The sequence below is a fragment of the Gymnoscopelus microlampas genome, assembly GCF_963454915.1.
Source record: "Gymnoscopelus microlampas genome assembly, chromosome: 3".
Taxonomy (NCBI): domain Eukaryota; kingdom Metazoa; phylum Chordata; class Actinopteri; order Myctophiformes; family Myctophidae; genus Gymnoscopelus; species Gymnoscopelus microlampas.
Genome location: NC_139940.1, coordinates 13,646,157 through 13,670,855, shown reverse-complemented (window position 1 = coordinate 13,670,855; position 24,699 = coordinate 13,646,157). Strand labels below are relative to the sequence as shown.

The following is a 24,699-nucleotide window of genomic DNA, read 5'->3' as shown; positions in this document are numbered from 1 at the left end:
GAAAATAGCAGATCTACACAACACAAGCTCACAATGCATGGCGCCGCGCTATGACGCGTTGTCAGCTTGTAGATCGTCTATTTTCAGCATGCAACCAAGTGTAAAATCAGGCGTTACCACGCCGTCAAGGCCCGCCAAAATAAACTGTCAATTTAGTCGACTAAAATCTTATGATATTTAGTCGACTAAAACTAGACTAAAACTAAAACATTTCAGATGACTAAAATATGACTAAAACTAGATGAAATGTTATTCAAAAGACTAAAACTAAAGCAACATTTGCTGTCAAAATTAACACTGCTGCTCTACTCTAGGGTCACGTCTTGCTGTGAAGCGGAAGCGGAAGTTCGGCCATCTCCTCCTCGTACCATTCAAGCTACAACAGGGTCAGTACATACTTCATTGAAACATTTATTATGCTACGTCTGAACGCTGAGGAAACGCTGTCGCTCGTAATTCGCAAGTAGAAGTTCCGCTTTGGTCTCAAGCAGGGAGCGTCCCCGTATCCGCTTCTATGGTCTAACAATAACGTTATGTTTGCTGCTTGCGAGTTAGCATCAGCTAGCCTGCTAACTGTTAGCAGACCATCTAGGACAAAGTTTCCAAGGAGCCGTGGGTGACGTCACAAACGAGCGCTGTCTAGTGGAAATGTTCCAGATTCGGGCTCCTTGGAACAAGAACCGTGAAGTTGTCATCGCTGATTATTCATACTTAAATTAAATTAAGCACCCTGGCATCCCTATTGTGTGCAAATGTGTTCTTTTTATTATTTATTATTCTATTTTTCTAAAATGATAAAAGTAGCAGATCTACACTACACACACCATGCTACACACTCATGCAATCTAGTCCGGTGGTTTGAGAACCACCGGACTAGCCAGTAGGGGGCAGCATTGCGCTTCTCACTGCACAGCCCTGAAATGAAAAGAAGAAGACGGATCACGGAACTACACCAACGCTACCTCCGTTTTTAGTGACGTAGCTGTCGCATCCTTGGTGCGGTAGTGGTAGGCAGCGTTAGCAGGGCTGCTGCTCCAGCTCCTCTATTAACGTTAGCAAGAAGTGATTGATTCTGTGGTTCACGTTGACAGACAGGTAAAACCTCCACGAATGGCTTGTTGCTTTGATTCTATGCTGGGGAAACGAGTCGTATGTCAGCCGGTGTGTTGGCCTCAGTGTGTGTGCTATCTAAGTAACGTTATACTTCCACTTGTACATGTACTTATAGTGTGCCCAGCCCTTCTCTCCTGTCTCCTCCACCCTGGAGGATGTAGTGTAAATACTGTTACATTTTGGGCTGAGAATGGATGAGTATATCTGTCATTTCCACATGACAGCTGAATGGTAACATACTGTAACGCTCCTGTCTGGCTCTACTAGCGTTACTCTGATTGCTGCACAGTTATTGTTTTCCCCCTTTTTCTATTAGATATTATGACTTTAAAACGCTGTGTTTTGTCGGGTTGCTGACTTGCTAGTTTCGCCTTGGCCAGCCTGTCTGCTGTAACTTTGTGACAGAAAAGCTGCTCTATCTTGTGTCTAACATTAGCTTTTGGCAGGCTAACTGGGCGGGGGTCTCTTGTTCATGGGGTGTTGTTTATCTCTCTGCTGGTGATAGGAGAGAACGTGCTTCGACTTTAGTGCCCCACCGTTTTACATACTGCCAGTTTAGTTGTGCCTTAGATCAGGGGTTCTCAAAGTGGGGTCCAGGGACTCTCTGGGTTCATTTAAGGGGTTTCAAATGGACCCTTACAGGTCTGTAAATCAGAGAGTGTACAAATGGAACCATTTGTACACTCTCTCAGTTATGGGGTCCTTGAAATTACAAAGTTTGAGAACCACTGCCTTAGATATTCATGTGTTTTGTGAGTCACTGGGCGTGTAAAGTATACATTGCTCAACCATGTAGCCAACTTGGCTAACGTGAAATCATCAGTCACTAGTCATGACTTGTTGCATGTTCTCTTAAGACAATCGTCACAGTGCTGTTTGTTTTTCATGTTCAAGGTTCAACATTGTATTGTTGTATATCATATGCACGTGTACACAAAAGTAAGATTGTTTGGTTCTTTGTAGCACCAATAAGCGCCAAAAGTAATTAAAGAAAGCAGCAATAATTTGAAGAAAATAAATATCAAAGTATACCTACATTAGTCATAACACATTTTGAGGTGCTTGAAGGTGTTGTGTATATGGGTCCTCCTTCTAAATAGAATATACTGTATGTATGTTTGCACTGTGCAGTACGTAAGTCTGTATTTGCATGATTATATAATGCGTATGTACATTTATTGTATGTGTACAGTCTTTTTTATGGCATGTCATGTACAGTAAGTATCATGTACCAGAGTGTACAGTGTTTAAATGTACATTTCTGTGTGGATGCTTGTACGTTTTTAAGTGTTTCTTGGTTTGTCATTGGTGTGTCAAATAATACAGTAAGCAAATGAGATGAATACTTTGCTTTACCAAAAGCAACTTTGATATAACCTCCAAGCTGGAATTCTCTCCATTGAAAGCCCCATACGAAATTGCATATGCAGGACGTTGAGTTAACGAGTGCTCCCCAAAATGTACAGTTTATTAACAGAAAGTTGCCGATCCATGTCAAAGGTGGATTTTTTTTTAAACACAGCCTTGAGAGAAAGTAAAAGTATAACCCAAGCTGTCCAGGTGCAATATTGGTGAGTTTATAGTTGTTTAATACAATATGATAGGTCTTTTCTTTTTCATGAAAGTCAATGGAGGGAATTGCAACTTGGAGGTTATGGATACTCTCTAAGTTGCTTGTGGCTAGAATATATGAACACTGCAGAGTTAACTCTAGCATCCCTATTCTGGGGAAACAGAATACTTATTAGTAAACAAATTAATACTTAGTATTTAGGATTTAAGTGGTACATTTTTTACTAAGAAATGTAAGACCCACTGGGCCTCGATATTTGACCTATTATCTTTTTATAGATGACTTTCAGGATTGCATTTGAGAGAGATTTGGGTCAATGAGTCAACCATGACATGGCGGGGTCAACCACTTTCAACCTGGCACCCCTATTTTTGAAATGTCCTCATATGTGAACACTTTAAAAAATTGTGAAAATAGCCTGGCTATGTTATTTTTGCTATTCGTCGTCAATACAACAAAGTATATAGGGCTTAAGTGGTTAAGCATGCCGCTTATGGGCAACGGGGCTCAAGCGTGTCCCTTATCTGCAACAGTAACAGAGGAGGCGTATCTGAACTTTGGTACATTGTCTTTGGAGTCTCTAAGCTGACTTTTGGATCGGTTATCACCTCGTGTTATGCAATGCTACTTGGTCTCATATTAGTTTGACATGTCTTCCTTCACACATGGGTGTGTTTGGTTTTATAGGATTTCTGCTCTCTGTGAATTTGTTGATACTGGCTTTATCTGAAGAGATGTCTGAGCATGGACAAGTTGTCCTGTTCACACTCAGAAGTTTGAGATGGATATTGTATTTTATTTACATTCACTTGAACATGATGTTGCATGTTCATCACCTCACCTCATTTGTCCAAAATTGTTATTTTTAAGGATTCTGTTTAAAATGGCAAAAGCAGCAGATCTACAAGCTCAAAGCGTGTCGCTTCGTTTCAAGCTTGTTGATCTGCTACTTTTGATACTTTTGTGTGACGCTGTAGTGTGATCAAGTAGGGCATTTCTGTACGAGAAAACACCAAAAGTTAGAATATGGAGATATGCGGTTTCTGCCTGACAGCAACCATATGGTGTTCTTCAAGGTGGTGTTGAATGTGGACGTTGTCTACTGGGAAGTAGCCTATTGTTAGAGAAATTATTTATTTTGTATTATCATTTACTTGATGTAGACCAGTAAGGCCATTAATGCACTTACAGTGGTGGTTGTTCTTTAACCACAAGCCATATTTAATTGTACGGCTATTTTTTTTTTACATTTATGCCTATAATGACATGCCCAAAATAAATGGAGAAATCAGGTTGAAAAGTTGTTATGGGACTAAGTAACCCATTTGACATAGCAATACCTTGGGCTCCCAAATATCCTTCAGGAGAATATCTTGGGACCCGACAACTGTGATATCATGTTCATCATATATTATTTTCTGTTAAAAAACTAAACAAAGTAACCTCTTCTTTCACTAAAGCCCTGTTGATCACAAATGGGAACTTACTATGGTGTCTTATATTGCAGATGTTTTGCCTGTTTTGGGGAAGTTGGTAAAAGGGCTTTGATAGCTAAACCAGATTACATGGTGCATCAGTGGACCAACCATGTGCGTATCAGTGCTGATTCATGTGACGGCCGTCCACACAGACCGTTAGTTTTGTCTAGCGCTATCATGGTTACTCTTACCCGTAGTAGTCCTACATTAAATAGCGTAGAACACTGGTTCGCAAACTAGAGGTTCAAGCAACCTGTGGCTCAAGCCACAAGTGAATAAACATTTCTGTGTCCAATTTAGCTATTTACCAGTGAGTACAGTCATTATCAGCCTCATTGACATGACGTCTCAATGTGTCTCAACAGTTTTGTCCCAATAAACCTGAGCTTCTGCGTCCCAATGTCGCCACGGGGAGAAACCGGCTGAGACAGAGCTCTCCGTGAACGAGTGGAGCCAGAACAATAGAGGCTGAGAGACGCCCAGGAGAGGAGAGGAGAGAAGCCCCCCTCGCCCCGCATCGTTCTTGTGTGCAACAGGTGTGCATGGCGCTCTCTTCCTCTGAGCCTCTCTTGACGCCAAGTACTCTATGTGTTTGAGCATGCCGTTTTTCACACCTTACACACACACACACACACACACACACACACACACACACACACACACACACACACACACACACACACACACACACACACACACACACACACACACACACACACACACACACACACACACACACACACACACACACACACACACAGCCATTGTCTCTCAAGGTCTCCTTTTGTTGCCAACTCCCACTCTCACTTCTACAGCCAGTCTTCTCTTTCTACCTCCCCTCTCTCTCTCTCTCTCTCTCTCTCTCTCTCTCTCTCTCTCTCTCTCTATGCCAACCACCTCTGCAGCCCTCTGTTAGTATTAACAGTGTTCTTTGCCCTGTGGTTATTTGCTCTGTACTGCATTAACTATGTTTTACAACAACCCTGTCCCCCTGTCAGATTACAGTGCAACCCGACAGCCAGACGGTTGCCATGTCGACCTCATCGCTGCGGCGACAAGTGAAGAACATCGTCCACAACTACTCGGAGGCTGAAATCAAGGTTGTGGCCGTCTTCCCTTATCACAGTTCTTCTCAAACTTAATCATATCAAGGACCCCTAAATTGATACATATTCGGCCACGGACCCCCATCTGAAATTGAATATGTTTTGTGCCAGCCAGGGACCCCCAGAAGAGAAGATTTGTGTAAAAAGGTTGCAAAATTTTTCAAAACTTTCCAATACTTTAAAGATTTTTGAATAGCCAACGTATAGAATATGGATAAAGGGGTTACAATGATTGTGATGCTGTATTACCAAATTTTGCTGGGGACCCCCCCAAGGACCCCTGGGGGTCCCCGGACCCCACTTTGGGAACCACTGCCTTGTCATTCCCTCACATTCCCACACACATCTTAATGCGTTAACTCTGGTTACGTGCACAGCAACTAGGCCTGTAACCATTATTACATAATCGCCTGGTCGCAATTATCTCTGATAATTGCAATTATTTTTGCATAATTGTCAGACATGTTTTCATCCTAAATTAATCTTTTGGGAAAATAGGGGAAAAAAGCCCATCTACAAGCTTAGCTTGTAGGCAACTTTTGCTATTTTAGATTATTTTTTAAAAGTATAAACTTATTAAATGCATGGCCTGTTTGTGCCATAGCACATTATAAATGTTTTATTATTACCGGTCATTGTCATGTCTTTGTATATTTAAAGGGATATTTCACTTTCAAACATGTTTGGGGTCATTTTAATTTTTGTGAACACCCCAGACAGCTTTTAAGTTGCTTGATTCAGTATTAAGATATTTGATATTCATTTTATCAGACACGCCCCCTTCCTGTACAAACCAAGTGTAACTTCAAACTCCATTATAACCATGTTGGATTCATTGAAAACCCCCGTCCTTGGTTCTGGTGACTCATTCTGCCCTCCTAATACGCGAGGGGGCCGTGTTTTTTCAATTAATTCTTTAATTTATTTAAAAAATCTTTTCTATAAAAATGAATGAAAAAAGTCATAGAAAAAACATGGCCCATATTAGGTATAAAAAAACGCATCAGGACGGCAGTATGAGTCTTTGTAAGAAAGGGGCAGGGTCCCCACGGTCATGAAATTCCTGGAAATATTTTGAAATTAAAAAAAAAAAAATCCAGTACTGGAAAAGGTTTGAAATTGATCAAACATCATCAAAGGTCCTGGAATTTATCAAGGGTCCTGGAAAAATATTTGGCTATGCATTGTTTTTAGCTATTGATTTTGTTAAAACAAAACATTTTCATAAACATGAATAATATTACACGAAATATGTAACATAAGTAGTTTTTCGCCGAACGGGCTGTGTGACGGCAGCCTAATGTATGTCTCAAACTTTATTTTTGCTACACTGCCTATCTTTGGGCATTCTACATAGGAGTAAGAGACACATTATTGCGCCGAATGATTGTTATATAGGCCTGGAAATTGGGCTAAATATTCTGGAAAAGTTTTGGAAAAGTTTTGGAAATTCATTGCTAAAAATGTGTGGGGACCCTGAAGGGGGCGTGTCTGATAAAATGATAAAAATGAATATCGAATATCTAAATACTGGTTCTGGGCCGTAGTGTGACGGTCCAGGCACCCTAGGCTGCAATGCCATCCTGACAGCGTGTGGCGGGTTCGACTCCCGTTCCCAACGACCTTTGCTGCGTGTCACCCCCCATCTTTCTCCCCATTTCCTGTCAGCCTACTTGCTCACAAAAGCCAGAGTAGACGTTAAAACGACTACAAACATGTTTGAAAGTGAAATATCCCTAAAGGACAACTTTGTTTTTTTACAACCAAGGTTTATATTTTAGCTTGTAATTAGAAGTAAATAAAATATTAGTGTTATTTCTTTTTCATTTACTGCTTTCTATAGTTTTAGCACTTTTCGCGATATTTTTTACAGTGGGCGGGGGCATTCTGTCCGGTGGCTAAATATGCCTTTTTTACACAATAAAAAAGGTCCTGTGATCTTTGATGGCCAGATGTGAGTTATTGGGGGCTAGAAGAGCTACTGTAAATAATAATAAAGAAAACACCGGGTTATTGTGTAAAAAAATACATATTTAGCCACCGGACAGAATGCCCCCACCCACTGTAAAAATGATCGCGAAAATTTCTAAAACTATAGAAAGCAGTAAAAAAAAAAGTTTAACACTCATCTTTTATTTACTTTAATTACAATCTAAAACATAAACCTTGGTTGTAAAAAAACTAAGTTATCCTTTAAGTTATTTGTCATATATGCCCCGTGCAATTTTATTTACAAAGCCTAAAAGGCAAGCATAAATGTAATTTTGATGTATAGTACGTTCCTATGTTCAATACAAAAAGAAAATGCATTTAGATTGATAATCACAATTATTTATACAACAATTAAATGTCAACTAAAATGTCATGGTTGTGACAGCCCTACCGCTAACCAGCACACCTTGCGCTCAGTAGCGGCCCCGCTCCCTGATACCACCTTGTAGCGGTGCATAGTTGGGTTTGTTTGCACAAGGATAAACCGTGGAAGCAGAGTGATTACAAACCACAGAAATGAAAAGAGAGAGAGACTGAGAGAGGGAGGGGACAATGAGAAACATGTTTAGTAAATAGTGTGAGATGAAAAGCTTTTGAAAATTAACCACACAACACATCAGAGAGTCAAAATGACAAAGTCACAAAATGATTTGGATGGGAGAAGAACAATAAAGCCTGATTTATACGTCACTGCGTGCCGGTGTCCCTCACCCGAAATAGCCGATCTGCAAGTTCACAGAGTGTTTGTTGCATCTTGAGCTGGTGGATTGAATTTTTTTTGGCATGCGATGCCACTGTATGACGAAGTACAAATTAAGCATAAGATGTGTCACTGTACAATACGGTGTAGAACAACGTATGTGAACTGCCACGTCAAGGATATCTACATTAATGAAACTATTTGGAATGCAAAAGACTCCCTCCACTCCCTCTTTATGTCTGCACATAATCTAATCATGTTATCTATTTATCACCATGACTCTGTCTTTATCTCTACCCCTCTCTCTGTCTCTCTCTGCGTTATTGGCATGGAAAGCATATATTTACTTTGCCAAAGCAAGTGTCAAATAAAACGGACAATAAATGTACAGTTAATAATAAACAAATGTATAAAGAGAGCAGTGTAACGTGAAGTCTCTGTGTGCATCTCTCTAGCCTGTGTTGTCATTGATTGTTTGTAATAAAATAGCTGTATCGATAGCTCAGTGTGTGTACGATTTGTAACAGAATATCTTCCTTGGTTGCAAGCTTGTAAATCGGCAGTTTTTGCTATTTTGGAAATACTTGAAAATGTTTGACAAAGGTCATCTGTAATGACACCAGTCTGAAAGTGGTTAAAGCATCCACCAAATAGCTTCTGTCGTGGATAGGAAATGATTGAAGTTTATCCCCGCTGTTTACCTGCAAATTAAGCTTCCTTTTATGGGACATTTATGACTTGCTTAGAATAATATTGACTAAGCATTTGTCTCTGGCTGTGTTGTCCAGGTTCGAGAGGCAACATCTAACGATCCATGGGGCCCCAGCAGCTCTCTGATGTCAGAAATTGCAGATCTGACTTACAACGTTGTGGCCTTCTCTGAGATCATGAGCATGGTGTGGAAACGTCTCAACGACCACGGCAAGAACTGGAGACATGTATACAAGGTGTGTGTGAATGAGTGAACCTGAGACAAGGTGTGTGTGTGTGAGTAAGGAGTGAACATGGAGACAACAACCAAGGGGTGTGAGTGAGTGAGTGACCTTGATGCAGACTCTGTAAGAAATACCCCTGCATCATGCAGGGGTATTTCTTATATATATATGTGTGTGTATATATATATATATATATATATATATATATTTATTATACTATATATTTATTATATATATTATGTATAACTACAGATATATGCAGGAACAGTGCTGTGCATGTGTGTTAAAGTGGTTTAAAGAAGTAGTGCGCTAAAGTGATATAGCGATCAGTTGGGTGGTGCACACGCATGTAGCCTATCTGCAAACTCGCACGTGACGTGTATTACAAAACTACATAATTCCATTGGTTGCTCATTTGAACATTTGGTGGTTGAAAGAGAATCTCATCGGCCACGATGGCCGGCCGAAAAACACCTAGCAGAAACACTGATTTCTGCTAGGTTCAACAAGATCTCCCAGTTAAATTCTTGCCAGTTCATTTCATGACCGTTGAACATAATACTGTATGTTGTTCACTGCTTTGTGGTTGGGTTGTGTTTGGCACCAGGCTATGACTCTTATGGAGTACCTGATTAAGACGGGCTCAGAGCGCGTCGCACAACAGTGTCGAGAAAATATCTACGCAGTCCAGACGCTCAAGGACTTCCAGTTCATAGACAGAGATGGCAAAGACCAGGTACACACACACACACACACACACACACACACACACACACACACACACGCTTAAGCAATGACTGAGCAAAGAGCACAGGCCCCACATTGTCAAACATGCCACTCATGGCTCATTCAAGGTTGTTTTTACAATGTCTCTGAACTCTTGTACAAACATAACAATGAAAGTGGCCACTGTTACATTTCTTTATTGGTTGTTATCACTGAGACTACGTGCCAAAGTGGTAACAATTATTACACTGCCAAATGGGGTTATCTGCACAGTGCACAAGAGAAAGACAAAGAAACGCACAATTGTATTTATCATTTCATTGCTGTCAGACAGAAATCTTGTATTTCTGTTTTTTTGTGAACCAATAATGTGCTACTTCGTCGTACTAGAGTGTCACGCAAAAATAGGGAAAATAGCCGATCTACAAGCTAACAACTCCTCGCATTGTGAGCTATTACAGTGGTTCTCAACCACTCATGATTTTTTGGGGGTCCCCAGATGAAGGTGAAGTGACTATTTAAGAACTTTTTTAATACATAGGAAAAAAAGAAAAGAAAAAAGACCATTACTGCATCAAAAGTAATCAACAAACTATACTATAAAAACTGGTAAAACATTGGCCAAATTGTCAAATAATATAAGTGGCATTTAAAATAGCCGATCGACAAGCTCACAATGCGCTGTGAGGCATTGTAAGCCAAACGAAAAATAATGCCTCAACTCCTTCAATTCCAAGTGCTTGTCAGGGTGGGGGGTCCCCAGTTCAAATATGATTATTTTGAGGGGTCGCGGCCTGAAAAGGTTGAGAACCACTGAGCTAGTAGATCGACTACTTTTTGTACAATTCTGAAAGTGACAGTGTTTAAATCTGTGCGTTTTGAAAATACTGAACCAGTGGAAAGTATTAACGAGAGCTTGTGACTACAGTACATGCATAACTACATTGGATCCGTTAGAACACAGCCCCACCCCCACCAAGTAACGGTTTTAGACATACTGTACCAGGTTTCCACCCAACAGCGACCAAATGAGGCACACTCTTCATGTTCAATAAATAAGCGAATGTAAGAAAATCCTATGTGTTGGATTGTCCCCCATGTGTGCTCTCTGTCCAGGGGGTGAATGTGCGAGAGAAAGCCAAACAGCTGGTGACGCTGCTGAAGGACGAGGAGAGACTACGAGAGGAGAGGATCCATGCCCTCAAAACCAAAGAGAAGATGGCACAGACCTCCAGTGGTGAGAGACCACTGCATTCATATCAACCACTTAAACCCAATACTTTGTTGAGTTCTTCAGGGACCTATGCTAAGTGACTCGCTCTACATTAAATAGTTGAGCGCTGTGGGCTTGTAGATCTGCTATTTTTTATGAAAGTGTTCCCCAGGATCATGGATGCTGGGGCTTGAACCTGGTTAAAGGACCATATATACCGCCGTCAATACATGTCATTGTCTTGCCACATCCTCGGCCATTATTTGGAACATGAAAAGAAACATTTCCCATTACCATTTAAAGGTGCTGTATGTGATATTTTGTGGTTAAAACAAAACATCACAATATATATTCCGATAGTAAACATTGCTATAGTGTTTGTTCAGTAAGTGGTCTCTCCAGCTCTTTAGTAAACAGAAAATACATTTTCAGGTCGGTCACAAATTTCATCAGGTCAGGAGAGAGAACTCAGCCATCATCTGGGTGAAACTGAATTTGGCCTGCAGAAATAGCTCATAGGCTTTAGTTGCACCAGTATTAACACCTGTCTCCAGTATACATGTTGAAATCTCATTAGATACTCATTAAAAAAAATCCCCGCTAGTTTAAATTACGATCCAAGTTGCCTGACACCTTTTTTTGTTGTTGCATAGTTGGGTGTACTATGTGTGTAGACGTTTCTTTTATTATTCAAATGCATATCTGTCCGACTTCGGAAGTGGTTTGGGTAAACCGATCTTCATTGCAACACTGGGTTCACTTACACCTGAATTATTTCCGTGTAGCATGATCCAGTTGCAATCCAAAGACCCAGGAGTCAAGTTAATGACAAGTGCATTTTAGTTTCAAGTATTGGTGTATACCAATCCAACAAGTATAGACTCTGTTCAAGTAACACGCAAATAATAAACATGTTGTCCCCCAACAGTGATGTACTGCGGTTGTTATGACAACAGTTTCAATGTAGGCAACTTCCACGCTGCAGGATATCACATTAACAAAAAACATCAATTAAAGACAGTGGTGGAAAGTAACTGAGTATGTTTACTTTACTTGAGTATTACAATTTTTACACCACTGATTAAACATCACTTGTTCTCTTCTTTGGTCTGCCACTGCAGCACATATTAAGAAAAAACAACACAAAGTGCCAGACCTCCTCCTAGCGGCACAAAGTCAACGTTACTGCGTGACGAACAAGCAAACACACAGACCGACAAGAAGCCCCCCCTAACATTGCATCACGGTGGAGAACAATTAGGACTTATTTAACCACATGAACCCTGGGAATGTCATAACAGGTGAACATTACCCGAAAATATCCGATCTACGAGCTTACAATGCGGCATGTCAGACACGTGTGGTTATTTTCTTTATATGACGTACAACGCACGGTATAGGGTTTAAGTAGTTAAAAAAAACACTACTCCTCCTCCCAAATATGTGCATAAGAGTCATAGGCTGTGTCCAAAATCACATTTCACTCGTGGTGTCAAAATGTATAATGATAATTATTAAATATACCCTATATAGTGAGTGGACTGATCCCACAATGCATCATGAAAGGTAGGGTACAACCGACGGGCACTATCACAAACCCTATATGCTGTACCATCATACATTGCGCGGAAAACAATTGAGTAGTGTCTGGAATGTTTTAAATATATATTTTGTCGATGTGTTCACTGTATAATCCTCCATATAGCGTGCCCTATATAGGGAATTTGAAGTAGTGAGAGTCATGTGCTTGTATATCATGGCTGTTCTGCAGAAACCTTGTAGGTCCAAATTCGTTTTTAGTTGATAGAAAAAATAACCTGTGTTCCAACGGATCCAGTGTAGTTATTGTTTAGTCACAAGCTAAGTTATTGGTTAAATATGTGTAAAACCCGCAGGCAGAATTAACCACTTTCATTTTCACTTTGAACATTTTTCAAGCTCACAACGTGTCACAATGTGACCCGTTGTGAGCTTGTAGATAGGCTATTTTTGCTACTTGTGCGGGACACTCTTGTACGACGAAGTACGGCATTGATTTATGAAAAAAAAAGTTTAAATATGGAGATGTAAGGTTTCTGCCTGACAGTGACAAAATGGGCTTTTTATTCCGCCAGCATCCTCAGCCCCCACAGCTCCTGGCCTCGGGGGCAGCCTGTCGCTGGGTTCCCAGTCTGGAGGGGCGGACCCTGAGCAGGCCTGGCCACAGAGCTCTGGAGAGGAGGATCTGCAGCTCCAACTGGCATTGGCCATGAGCAAAGAAGAGGCGGAACAGGTAACACAAAACAGCCTATCAGAGCATAGACAGGGCCAGAGTCCGACTGGTAATAGGGCTGCACAATATTATCGAAAAGTAGTATTGCAATGTTGTTTTACACAAATTAAGGCAAGCCAATCACAAGGTGTATGGGTTTCAGTCTATTCTGGATTGTCTTAAAATATTGAAAGTATAAAAACTCAAAATCTTGTGAGCACACTATCGCGATCTCATGGTTTATTGGAACAGAATACCAATTGTATTTTAGTTTACACTTTACTGACCCACACCTCTGATGCTGATTGAATATCTAAACTTTTCATCTTTAATCAATCTAATGTTTCAGCAGCTCTGCATGTCATTCTTTTAGAGGTGGATTTGTTGCTCCATCTACGCCTCCATAGTTGAATCTCCATGGAGATCAAAACTTACGTTTTTGCCTTAGAGGTGGAGTGATATTGAATGTATAAAGATATTAGACTCCATATCATGTGGTTAATATACCACACCTAACAGCCTAACAACACCTAACATCTAACATGATTTAACCAACCCGTTTTATATTACAAAATGTATTGTGCAGCCCTATAACAGATATGGCAGCCCCTTTCTTAGAACCAAGCTGTGATTTGTAGTTCTCATGAACCTCAGCAACGCAGAGGGGGTGTCTGTGTAAGTTTGTTATATTTACTGCATTACCCACTCGGCTTTGCATTCACCATTTGACCCCTGACCTCCCCCAGACTAGCATGGCACCTCTGGAGGACGCAGAGCTCCACTATGCACTCACACTCAGCAAGGAGATACATCAAAAGGTCAGGGGGCGTAGGGCGTGGCCAACCCACCGGCCAACCAGCCGTCACCTATCTATCTGTGTGCCAATTGGAATCCTGTCAGGCAGCACATCATCAAGTATCAACCAATCAAAAACTAAATTAATTTGTTGCATTGTTTTCCCTTTCATCATAACAATGAGTTTGGTTTGACTTTCCATTAAGTTGCTCTTTCGACTGCGCACTGTAATTCTCTGAAAATTTACTACACTACCCATAATCCTTTATTTTCCTCCAGTGTATTTACACTCAAAGAGCATTGTAATGGAACACGCTTTGTTCTTCAATCCTTTTGTTAGCAGTGTATTCAAACAGTCCAAATTGTGCATGACCAAATCGTTATAATTGACCAAACTGAAGACTGAGTAATTTGTAAGCTATTTTACCTCTTTTCCTCCCCATAATTACTCTGACAAATGATAGGCCTCAGACACGACCAGACTTGTACTCAACCTGTTGTTTTGATTTCCCATTGGGTGTACAGGACGAGGGAGGGGCAGGGTGAGAACCTGCAGGGGGCGCCGTAAGGGCAGAATCGGCATGTATAATAGCTGTAGAACCTTTAAATTATATCGCCCATGTGTCCCGAGGTTTTATCCCTTTCATCCTGGTGTCCCTACAGGGCATGACATCAGAGCCTAAAATGTTTGAATAGAGTGGTTAAAGTTGTTAAATTAAATAAAGTTTGGTTTATTGGTGTATTATTGTAATTAAAGTTACATCTTCTTTTCATATATTGAAGATTGCTATATACTTAAAATTAGTGTCTAGCAAAAGTTGTTTTAGTTTTTTGTACAAAGGTTTTGTCAAAACATCTGCTATTGGTGGTCTAGGACTCTTCAAAATCGGCATTGGCGTCGGACCCAAAAATCAGGCATTGGTCAGAACAGCGGGGGTGAGGAGTGAGCCCCAGCTGTAGCTATGAGCTGGTCTCGTTGATTAATTGATGTGAAGAAAGAGTTATGGCATCAAATGTGTGCTCTGAGAAAACTATACCATGTCCCTCCAAACTTGACTTCATAATACAATAGAGACCTTATTGTCTACATCCAGGAATGTTCTAATCTAGTACATACTGCTTGTTTATGAAAAGGCATTGGTTAAGGTTTAGATTGGAGGCGCTCGGGTGGTGCAGATCACTGAGTCTACAGGTTCAAATCGGCCATCCACGGCGCATGAGTGTGGCCGAGTGTCTATTCAAACTATTTTGTGGGAGGAAACTTGGGAAGTCTGGCGGGGAGGGCAACCTTTTTCACTGCACTAGCGACTCCTACTGGGCTGGGGTGGTGCCTGTCAGCCAGGAATGTTGAACGGGAGGAGTAGGACAGAGATGCTACATGAAATTGGCTAGCATAAAAAACTGAGTTAGATTAGGTCATTCATTTAGTTTGGGATATGGAGAGGGAGACCTTGAGTACAATGAAAGATGGGGAAAGGCTTTTTACTGCTTTTTATAAGTGAACCGACTAGAGGATTTGAGAGCTGGCAGTCATGATGTTCTCAAATTGCAGGTTCAAGCTCATTTGTTTAAGTTTCCATCCCTAAAGTTTCAGACTTAAAGATGGGTGATCATGAACTCTCACTGAATCTGTGACCTTTTCTTTATTTTTGGCCACCTGGCGTGCTCTCTGAGGATCTCTCTGTATCTGTCTCGTTTTGATGACATCATGGCTTTGTGTGTGTGTGTGATTGGCAGGAGGAGCGACTGCGTCGAGGTGATGACCTGAGATTGCAGATGGCACTCGAGGAGAGCAAGAGGGAGAAGGCCAAGCCTGAGGACGTGAGTCTGTATACGTGCGCTCAGGGTGCAACAGTTAATTGAACTTACAAGTGAAGCTCACAACACATCGCAACGCAATTTTCACTATTTTATTTCTAAAACGTAATTCGAAACATTACAAAGTGCTTTACAGTACCAAGATAAAATACAGAGGATAAACAACAATAGTCTATTAACTCTTTAACTGCCAGTATATACATTGATAAACTCCCCCACTGCCAGCGATCTTTGTGTTTTATAACCTTTTCAAGTAGTCACCGAATATTTAATCTCCAGTATGATCGATCCCCTGATGGTTGCTAATCACTGAGGGTTTCACTGTGTGGTTTCACAAATGTCAACGAGGTCATCGCGACCTCGTTGACATTTGTTGTCCGCCTTTGAAAATAGCATGTCTCGACCAAAAATACATACATACAAAAAAAAGTACACAGGAGCTGAGATACAGCATTTTTAAGTAATACGTTAACCAGGATGTGAATGGAGCAGTAAATCTTCGGATCACGCTATCTACCAGTATACAAACCAGAGATACGCGTCAATGGCCATGTGGACCAAGTACCAATTGACAACGCGTCCATGGCAGTAAAAGAGTTCAACATTCAACTATAAATACGGTAGTCAAATAAAAAAACTAATGTCTGCAATGTAATAATTTGGATGAAAGAGGCAATAAAATATATGAAAATGCCTCGGTAAACAAGTACATTTTCAGATTCATGCTATTGGCTTTTTTTTTTTTAGGGGGAAAAAAGTATCAAAATGATCCAGCTTTTTCTTTTTGTATTAAAATCGATTTTAGAATCTATTAGACTGATTAGTTGGATTAACTGTTGCACCCCTAGTCAGTGTATTAGTTTGTTATGTGAGAGACGAGTGTTTTTGGAAAGCAGTGTTCTCACTCTACCCACTGTGTGTTACTTTCACATCCTCTCTCCTTCCTTCCTTTCTACCTCTTACAGCATTCTGCATTTCCTCTTTAGAAATGACCCCAGTGTTTTATTACCAGTGCATGTGTATTGTGATAGTGTGTAATGTCTGTCTGTCGGCAGTGAATTTGAATAAATGCGTATTCTTCTACCCAGGGTGCTCTGATGGAGCTGAGCGCCGTTGACCCGTGGGGCGCCCCAGCCGGTGCTGCTGCTGCTGCTGGCGCCACTGCCTCGGGGGGCTTAGCGTTAGCGGGCCCTTCGCCACCACCCACAGTCCCCGTACCCTCTGTCTCTGGCCCCTGGGGCCCAGCCAGCGCAGACCCCTGGGGGGCGGCCTCGCCCACATCCCCGCCGAGCTCGGACCCCTGGGGCGGGGGAGCCCCGCCTACGATAGCCCCTCCCCCAGATCCCTGGGGAGACAGCGCCAACAGAGTCAACAACATAGACCCCTGGGGGTCCTCAGGTCAGTGGGTTCTCTCTTCTTGAACGTGAGTTTTTTAGGTCTCCTGTTTCTACTTCGTTGGAGAGTAAAGCAAATCGATGCTAGCTGGATAGAATGACGGGACAAAATTCGCCAATAGGGTTTCAAACCTGCAACGCCACTCTCTCAACCACTGGTCCAATGGTATTGGCTCAAGTCTAGCCAATTAGGTCACATTGAGAGAAATCGGAAAGTTAGGGTAGAGCAAATTCCACAAACCTCTCCCCCCAGACTGGCTGCAAGCGGCTGAGATTGCACTGCCCTCATCATGGTTCCGTTTGACATACCATAATGTCACTGCCTTGTGGGGGGGGGCTGCACAATAGGCTCTATGCACAGCAGCCATATTGGAAAGAAATTGGGCTTAAGCCCTTTTCCTTACTTCCTTCACAGGTGTTACCAATGATACAAATGAAGGCTCTGTTCCTTTTAGTGTAGCACAGTGGTTCTCAAACTTTATCATTTCAAGGACCCCCATAACAAATGGACCCAAATAGACCCGTACACTCTCAGAGTTACACACCCGTGTATGGGCTAGTTGGAAGCCCCCTCAAGGAACCCGGGACCCCAATTTGAGACCCACTGGTGTAGCAGAGTGTTTCCAGTGAGCAGACATGCACAATATCAGCACCCTGACTCTGTTTGACCAGAATGGATTCAATGGAACATTGGTAACACCTATGAAGGAAATAAGAAAGAGGCCTAATTTCTTTCCAACATGGCTGCTCTGCATAGAACCTATTAATGTTTGAATATTGATTGGTACAGTGAAGAATAATATTAGTGTACTGATCACAATGAAAGCTTTAAGCCTAGTACAGACCAGAGATTTGTGATGAGACAACCCTTTTAAACCACTTTGTCATACGACAGAGCATAAATTAGCATGAGAAATATATACAGCGGTCACAAATGACCCATAGCGGTTTCTTTTAGTTTTATGACACCCACTGGAGTTGAACATAGTCGGCATGTCAATAAAAGACGTGATACAGTTTCGTTGCTCACATCGTCATTAATCATTAGCAATAATGGTGACCACCAACTCTGGAAAAGATATTTCGATTCTCATTTATAGCCATAATTCGTGCAGACCCTACATCCTCTCCCAGTCATTCTCTGTCATGTCTCCATGCTGTCATGTCATACATCCTCTCTGAAGCTCATCCCAAGGAAAGCAAGCATGCTGAATTCATTCTACCCTCCTTGTCTAAACCAGGGGCTTTTGTCCTCTTGTTTCCAATCAGGACTGGCTGTGGCTGTGTCTGAACAGGAGCTCTCTCTCTCTCTCTCCCCTCGCCCTTGTGTCCCTTGTTTATTATACTGGTTCTCAAACCTTTTTCAAGATTTCTTGAGCTCTACAAGCTCACAATGCGCCGTGTTGTGTGCTTGTAGATTTACCAATATCCGATGTATAGGTTTACAGCGGTTAAACAGATTTTGATGTTATATTAACTAATTTAGCTGGGGAACCTCTGATTTATTCAAAAGGCAAAGAGTTTTTGACCGCCTGGGTCTGGAAACCCCATAAATGACTTCAGATTTTACCTCCCCGTGCTGTTGGGTACTGACAGTTCCATCACTCAGTACAGTAGCTTTCAACCCATTAAGACCTGGAACGCATCTGTGTCACTTTAGATTTCTTTGGCTATTGCCGCGCTACGAGCTTGTAGATCTGCTATTTCTGAAAAATCTTGAACATTTTTTTTTGATTTTTTTCAGAATCGCCTCAGGTCTTAATGGGTTAATGGAGTTATGCTGATTTATGAAATCCAAACCCTTTACTTTTTTGTAAGTCACACATTTGCCTTTGCAGGGCGGTATGACTTCTGCTTTACTGCCACCGCAAACCAAAAAAACGATGACAGGCTTTTTGTCGGTCGAGTGGCAATGAAGGAGAGGTTAGACAGAGAGAGTGATGGAGAAAGGGTGAAGTCCAGCCAAGCCACGCCTCCTGTTCCATTTTCTGTACCATGAAGTCTACCTGTAAGGTTTTGTGTTAATCCTCCCCTCCCCTCCCCTCCTGCGTCTCCTCCTCCTCCTCCCCTCCTCATGTAGCTGTGACCCCCCCCAGTGCTGACCCCTGGGGCCCCCCAGTGCCCCCCAGCACCTCTTCCTCAGGGGGGCCAGTAGACCCCTGGTCAGGGGACGGGGCGATCCCTGCCTCTGACCCTCTCACCTCAGACATCTGGAGTGGCTCCGCCACACACACTAACGGCACAGGTACATTCACACTTAAAAGGCTACATAGACACACACACACACACACACACACACACACACTGATTACACACAATATACATTGTACAATTGTACATAATTAATATAAATGTTTCATGATGGAATCCCACACAAAAACACTATTGATGTTAAAAGCTCAAAGTTCACACATGGTAGCCATAGATTTGTCATTTGCCTGAACCAGCACAACAGTTGTCTTGTCTGCATTTCATCCTCCATCAGTGTGACTAATGGCGGCCGTACAAAATCGGTGACTAATGGAATTCTGTGTCTCGAGAGGTTGCTGTGGCTCACGTAGCACATGTGCTGTACTGTACACTTCTAACTCGCGACTTCTCTTTAGTTTAATTCTCTACTTTTACTGAGGGTATGCTGCAAAATGCTTGTTTTCCCAAACTTGAAATCATATCCCTTTTTCCCACAATTGCCATCTCAATATTGACTTGGCTATGACAATAATCAACCTCAGACACCAACTAGGGGTGTGTAATATGACGATAATTACGAACTATTAAAATGTTTATTGTCTACTCTACACAATCTGCCATTTCAGAGAGATCGTTCTAATCTATCATGATAGCACATTCTATCAGTTGTAGTTGTAGACCTTATTTTGTACTCGCAAAATAGAACCGGTCTATAAGCCTACCACGTGTGATGCTACAGGTTTTTAACTTGTAGTTCTGTTATTTTTGCTCATACGCGCATCTAAAGCTCCCTCCTCCTTTTTACAGCGTGACTCTGCAGGACTTAAGTTTATTTGGCAGCGTAGCAGCAATGATGACAACACGACGTTACATGAGTTTGTAAAAATAAATGTACATTGGTAATATGGAACTGGTTTAGTTAGTGATTCTCAACCTTTTTAATTTCATGGATCCCCAGTTTGATATGCATTATGCAACAGATGCCCATTTGGTACCATTTTAATGGCTTTGGGACTCCGATCTACACTGTAAAATCATCAGTGTTCATTTAACTCTGGGAGTTTACAAATAGAACCATTTGGACCCAGAATCCTCTGTTATTTGAACTATTAACTCTCAGTCATTTAGGCGGGGACTCCCTGGAACTATGCTATTTTTTATTTTATTTTATTTTATAGATTTTGTTACCTTGCCGGTCTCTTTTTTGTTACTCATAGTTGTTTTTTTACTGGTAAATTATGATCGTGTTCCTGTTGAGAGAGGATATTTTTGCAATGTTTCTCACCGGCTGTAACACTAACCCAACACAGAGATACCTTGAGCCACAGAATTTTGATAGGTCACCAATTTTGTGGCAAGTAGTTAATCATTATGGAGAGTTCATCTGTACAAATGTCTTTGTACTTTATGCCTCGTCTCCATGTTATTTCTGTCCATGGCTGCAATAATCCATTATTTTCTTAGCTATAATCCTATTGATTATTTTTTGATTAATCAAATAATCGAGACGCACAAGAATCGACGAAGAATCAAATAAACGTTTTAGTCCACTAAACCACTAAGTCCTAACAGTGTTGTGCAAAAAAAACAAATCTTGATATTGATTATTTCATTAAAATCTATTATGGATGGCCCGGACGGCTGGCGTAGCGGTCTGGGTACCTAGACTGCTGGTGTGGCCTGACAGCGTGTCGTGGGTTTGACTCCCGATCCCGATGACCTTTGCTGCGTGTCTCTCTCCCCCCGTTTCCTGTCAGTCTACTGTATCTATCAATAAAGGTAGAAAACAATCTTTTAAGGATTAAATCCAATCCAACCTCTAATTGTGTCCCCTCAGGAGACGCAGAACGACGGGGATCGTCAGCGACGGCGGGGGACAGCACGGGCTCCCCGGTGCCCTTCGACCTGTCCTCTCTGGGCTCTTCGCTTCCTGTCCGCAAGACTCCAGAGTCGTTCCTGGGCCCCAACGCAGCACTGGTGGACCTGGACTCCTTGTTATCGTCTAAACCCAAGTCTAAACAGCCTCCACCTCCCTCCATCTCCTCCTCCTCGGCACACAACCCTTTCCTCCAGAACACAGGTCAGTTTCAGTGTTGGGCTAAAGCCAGTCATTTGATACCTTCTTTTTTTGTATATATGGGACGTTAATCTACACTGCAAAATCCTCAGTGTAAATTTTACTCTGAGATTGTACAAATGGATCCAAATGGACCCGTGGTACTGCTGTCGTGAAGTGTTTTCTCAGTTGGAATTCCTTTGAATGCAAGCAGCATGAGGCAGTTTAAAAGCAGTTTTGAAAAGACTCACAGGAATGATGAAGTGAAACTAAATGGAAGTGCAGTCTTAGTGTCAGGCTATTCAAAAATCAACAGTCTACTGAAATAGAAAATTATTCTATCTCGGAGTTCAGTGTTACACCAAATCTTTTTTTTTTTTTTTTTACCTTTATCATCATCATCACCAGTTAGTCCTCATTGACATAAAGAATATATTTTATGAGAAGGACTTGGCCAAGAGCACAACATACAAAATACGTACATTTATGTTTCAAATTCCTATGTATATTATTCATAGCTCAATATGTAATTTTATTGCAGAATAAAGAAAACAATAAATTCGATGACTTATTGAATTTTCTGACTGGCTTGTAATTGGGAAGGGGATTAACTAATTGCTGAGGACTTCCTCTTTGGAAAACGGCAGTGGGAGCACTTTCAGACGGAATAATGTAAACATCCACAGCACTGACTTCCATTCCCTCCCCTCCAGGCTCATCTCCTGTCCCATGCATGGCGGTGACTCCGGGCAGCACCATCTCCAGTAGGGGCGTTTCGCCCACGCCCCTGGCCTCTTCCAACCCGTTCGGCGTGGCCGCCCCCATGCCATCCATCTCACCTCAGCCGTCATCACTGGGCCTCAGCGGGCTCCGCACCAGCCCCGTGCCCCCCAACGCCATGCTAGGCATGGGTATGGGCATGGGTCCCATGGGCGTAGGCATGGGCGCTCCAGGGATGGGCCTGGGCATGATGCAGGCCAGCCCCATGGGAATGCCCTACGGCGGGCTCTCGCCCATGGCCCCCCCAGGCTCGTCTCTGCTCATGGGGCCCGTAGGAGGGGCACCGCCCCCTCAGCTGATTTTGGGGGGGCCCTCGGGAATGGGAGGGGTGATGGGAGCCACCGGAGGAGCGGTCGGGAGCGGGGGGACGACGGGAGCGAGCACCAATCCGTTTCTTCTCTGAGGAAGTTTTCACGACCCCCCACCCCCCCCCCCCCACTCGAGCCCCATTTCCATCTCTTTCGTCATTACCCTCCCCTCTACACAAACAATTTATGTGTCCAAAAAAAAAGAAGAAATGTGCTTACATCTCTATATTTAAAAAGAAAACTAAAAAATCAAAAATTACATTTTCAGTTTTTTCCTTTCTTCTTTATTTCTCTCAGAAAGCATTACAATTTATTTTTCAGCTCCGAAGAATTTCAAGTAAAAACAAAGAAAAAACTCAACTAAACAAAAAAAAACAGCTACTCATATTTGGTTCCTTTTTCATTTCAGAGTGGGGTGTAGCGGGGCAGGAAAAATCTATTTATTTGTTTGGTTTTAATTTTCCACTTTTTTTCTTCCGGTTTCTTCATGTTGTGTTTCTGGGTGTGTGGTGTTTTTTTTTTTTTTTTTTTTGTATTTTCTTCCTTTGTTCCAGTCCTATCTGAGATGATGGGTTCTGCGAGAATTTGCAACATCTAAGTGTCACTGTTCTGATGTCACTGCACTGAAAGAGAGAGAGAGAGCTGCAGGATGGAAGGATGGATGGATGGACAGACAGACAGACGGACGGAGAGGGACACGTCATAGCCACTAACCTAGTTGTTCTCAAACATTTTAATTTCAAGGACCCCCATAACTAACTCTGAGAGTGCACAAATGGAGCCAAATTTCTATTTGTGCACTCTCAGAGTTACAGACCTGTAAGGGTCCATTTGGAACCCCCTAAAGGAACCATGAGGGTCCCTGGACCCCACTTTGAGAACCACTGCACTATATGAAAACTGAAACGGACATAAACGCTCTCCTTCCTGCCTCTTCCACTGAGTTTGTCCTAGAACGACAAGAAACACTGAAAACGAGCGCAAGGATTCTTTCTTTAATACATGATCTCCTGACTCTGATGTCTGGACTGAAATAAGGAAGCGGGAGAGAAAAAAGAAAAGGAAAAAAACACGTATTAGCATTTTCAGACACAATATGGTCCAATCGTCGAAACTATTTCACTTTTCACTTTTTGATTTTATTTTTTTAATTTAATGTTAAATGTAATTTATTTTCTTCTCCACGTCTGGCAACGAGTAAAACGAGGAAGAAGTTCAAATCAAATGCAATGCCATTTAAATCAAACTTTTAAAAAAACATTTTCTTTTCCTCTTTTTTGCCTGTTTGCCGTGCTAGAAATCGGACAATGGAGAAGCTAGAACCCTCTGCCATCGATGCCCTGATGGGGGAGGGGTGTGTCGAGCGTGCACGTGTTCACGTTGACACGAGCGACTGAAGCCTGATTTATATTTCATCTCGCGACAAAAAGAGCACATCTACAAGCTCTTGTAGATCTCGCAGATGTGCTCCGTTTGGCGCGCGACACTTGCCGTATGACGGAGCATAACATTACGAATGAGACTATGATGCTTATTTGCGTGTAGGCCCAATACGCTGTAGCGCAAATGCCTGTTTCCATGTGTGTATGTATGTACTGTACTGTATGTATCTGTTTCCCACTTCATCTCCGTGGCCTGTCTTTTTTTTTTTCTTTTTTTTTTTGCGAACCTGAAAAACAGTAAAATGTTTTATTTTGTGTTTTGTCTCGTTTCATTCTGCTTTTTTTTTTCTTTTCGTCGCTCGTATGTAACGTTGGGATTTCAAATGAGGTGTTAGAAGGTTCTCGCGTTTCTCTGCCAATCATGTTTCACGCATTAATTTTTTGCATTAATCGAAAGCATTATGGTGTTTTTTGTTTTGTTTTGTTTATCACTTGTCACACACTCACTCACACACACACAGGGATCCCTGGATACATCCCTCGGCACCACTGTTCCTCTCATTTCAGCCTTTTTCCTTCAAGGAAAGGAAAGAACTACAAATGCTACTTTAAAGAAGAAAAAAAAACAAAGACAATTATTTCAATGAATGAATGAAGTGGAAAAAAGAAGCCCAACAGGGACTCAATGACATGCTCCATGCTGTTTCTTTTAATTTAGTTTAATGAATTTATTGTTTTATTTTATATATCAACGAAAAAGAAAAATATCTCTTTTATTGGGTAAGGTCAAATTTTGTGTGGTGTTAACTGTGACAACATTCACATTTGAAAAGTAAAATGGAAAAAAAGAAGAAATTTATGAAATAAAAAAAAAATCCACAAAGGATAA

The 24,699-nt window shown here is 41.7% G+C and overlaps 1 protein-coding gene across 3 annotated transcripts; it reads left to right on the top strand.

Annotated features, from left to right (window-relative positions):
* Positions 1-339: 339 nt before the first annotated feature.
* On the top strand, positions 340-24,699 carry epn1a (epsin 1a). Of its 3 annotated transcripts, none has more exons than XM_084049859.1 (13): positions 340-386; positions 4,530-4,700; positions 5,163-5,264; positions 8,751-8,909; positions 9,505-9,633; positions 10,740-10,860; positions 12,951-13,108; positions 13,834-13,905; positions 15,620-15,703; positions 16,789-17,098; positions 19,175-19,339; positions 21,122-21,364; positions 22,054-24,699. In XM_084049859.1, the coding sequence occupies exons 3-13, from the start codon at positions 5,196-5,198 to the stop codon at positions 22,521-22,523; spliced, it is 1,980 nt and encodes a 659-aa protein (XP_083905985.1). In that variant the 5' UTR covers positions 340-386; positions 4,530-4,700; positions 5,163-5,195; the 3' UTR covers positions 22,524-24,699. The 3 variants fall into 3 exon arrangements, with proteins under 3 accessions (XP_083905985.1, XP_083905984.1, XP_083905986.1); XM_084049858.1 differs by lacking the exon at positions 340-386 and adding an exon at positions 975-1,095; XM_084049860.1 differs by lacking the exons at positions 340-386; positions 13,834-13,905 and adding an exon at positions 975-1,095.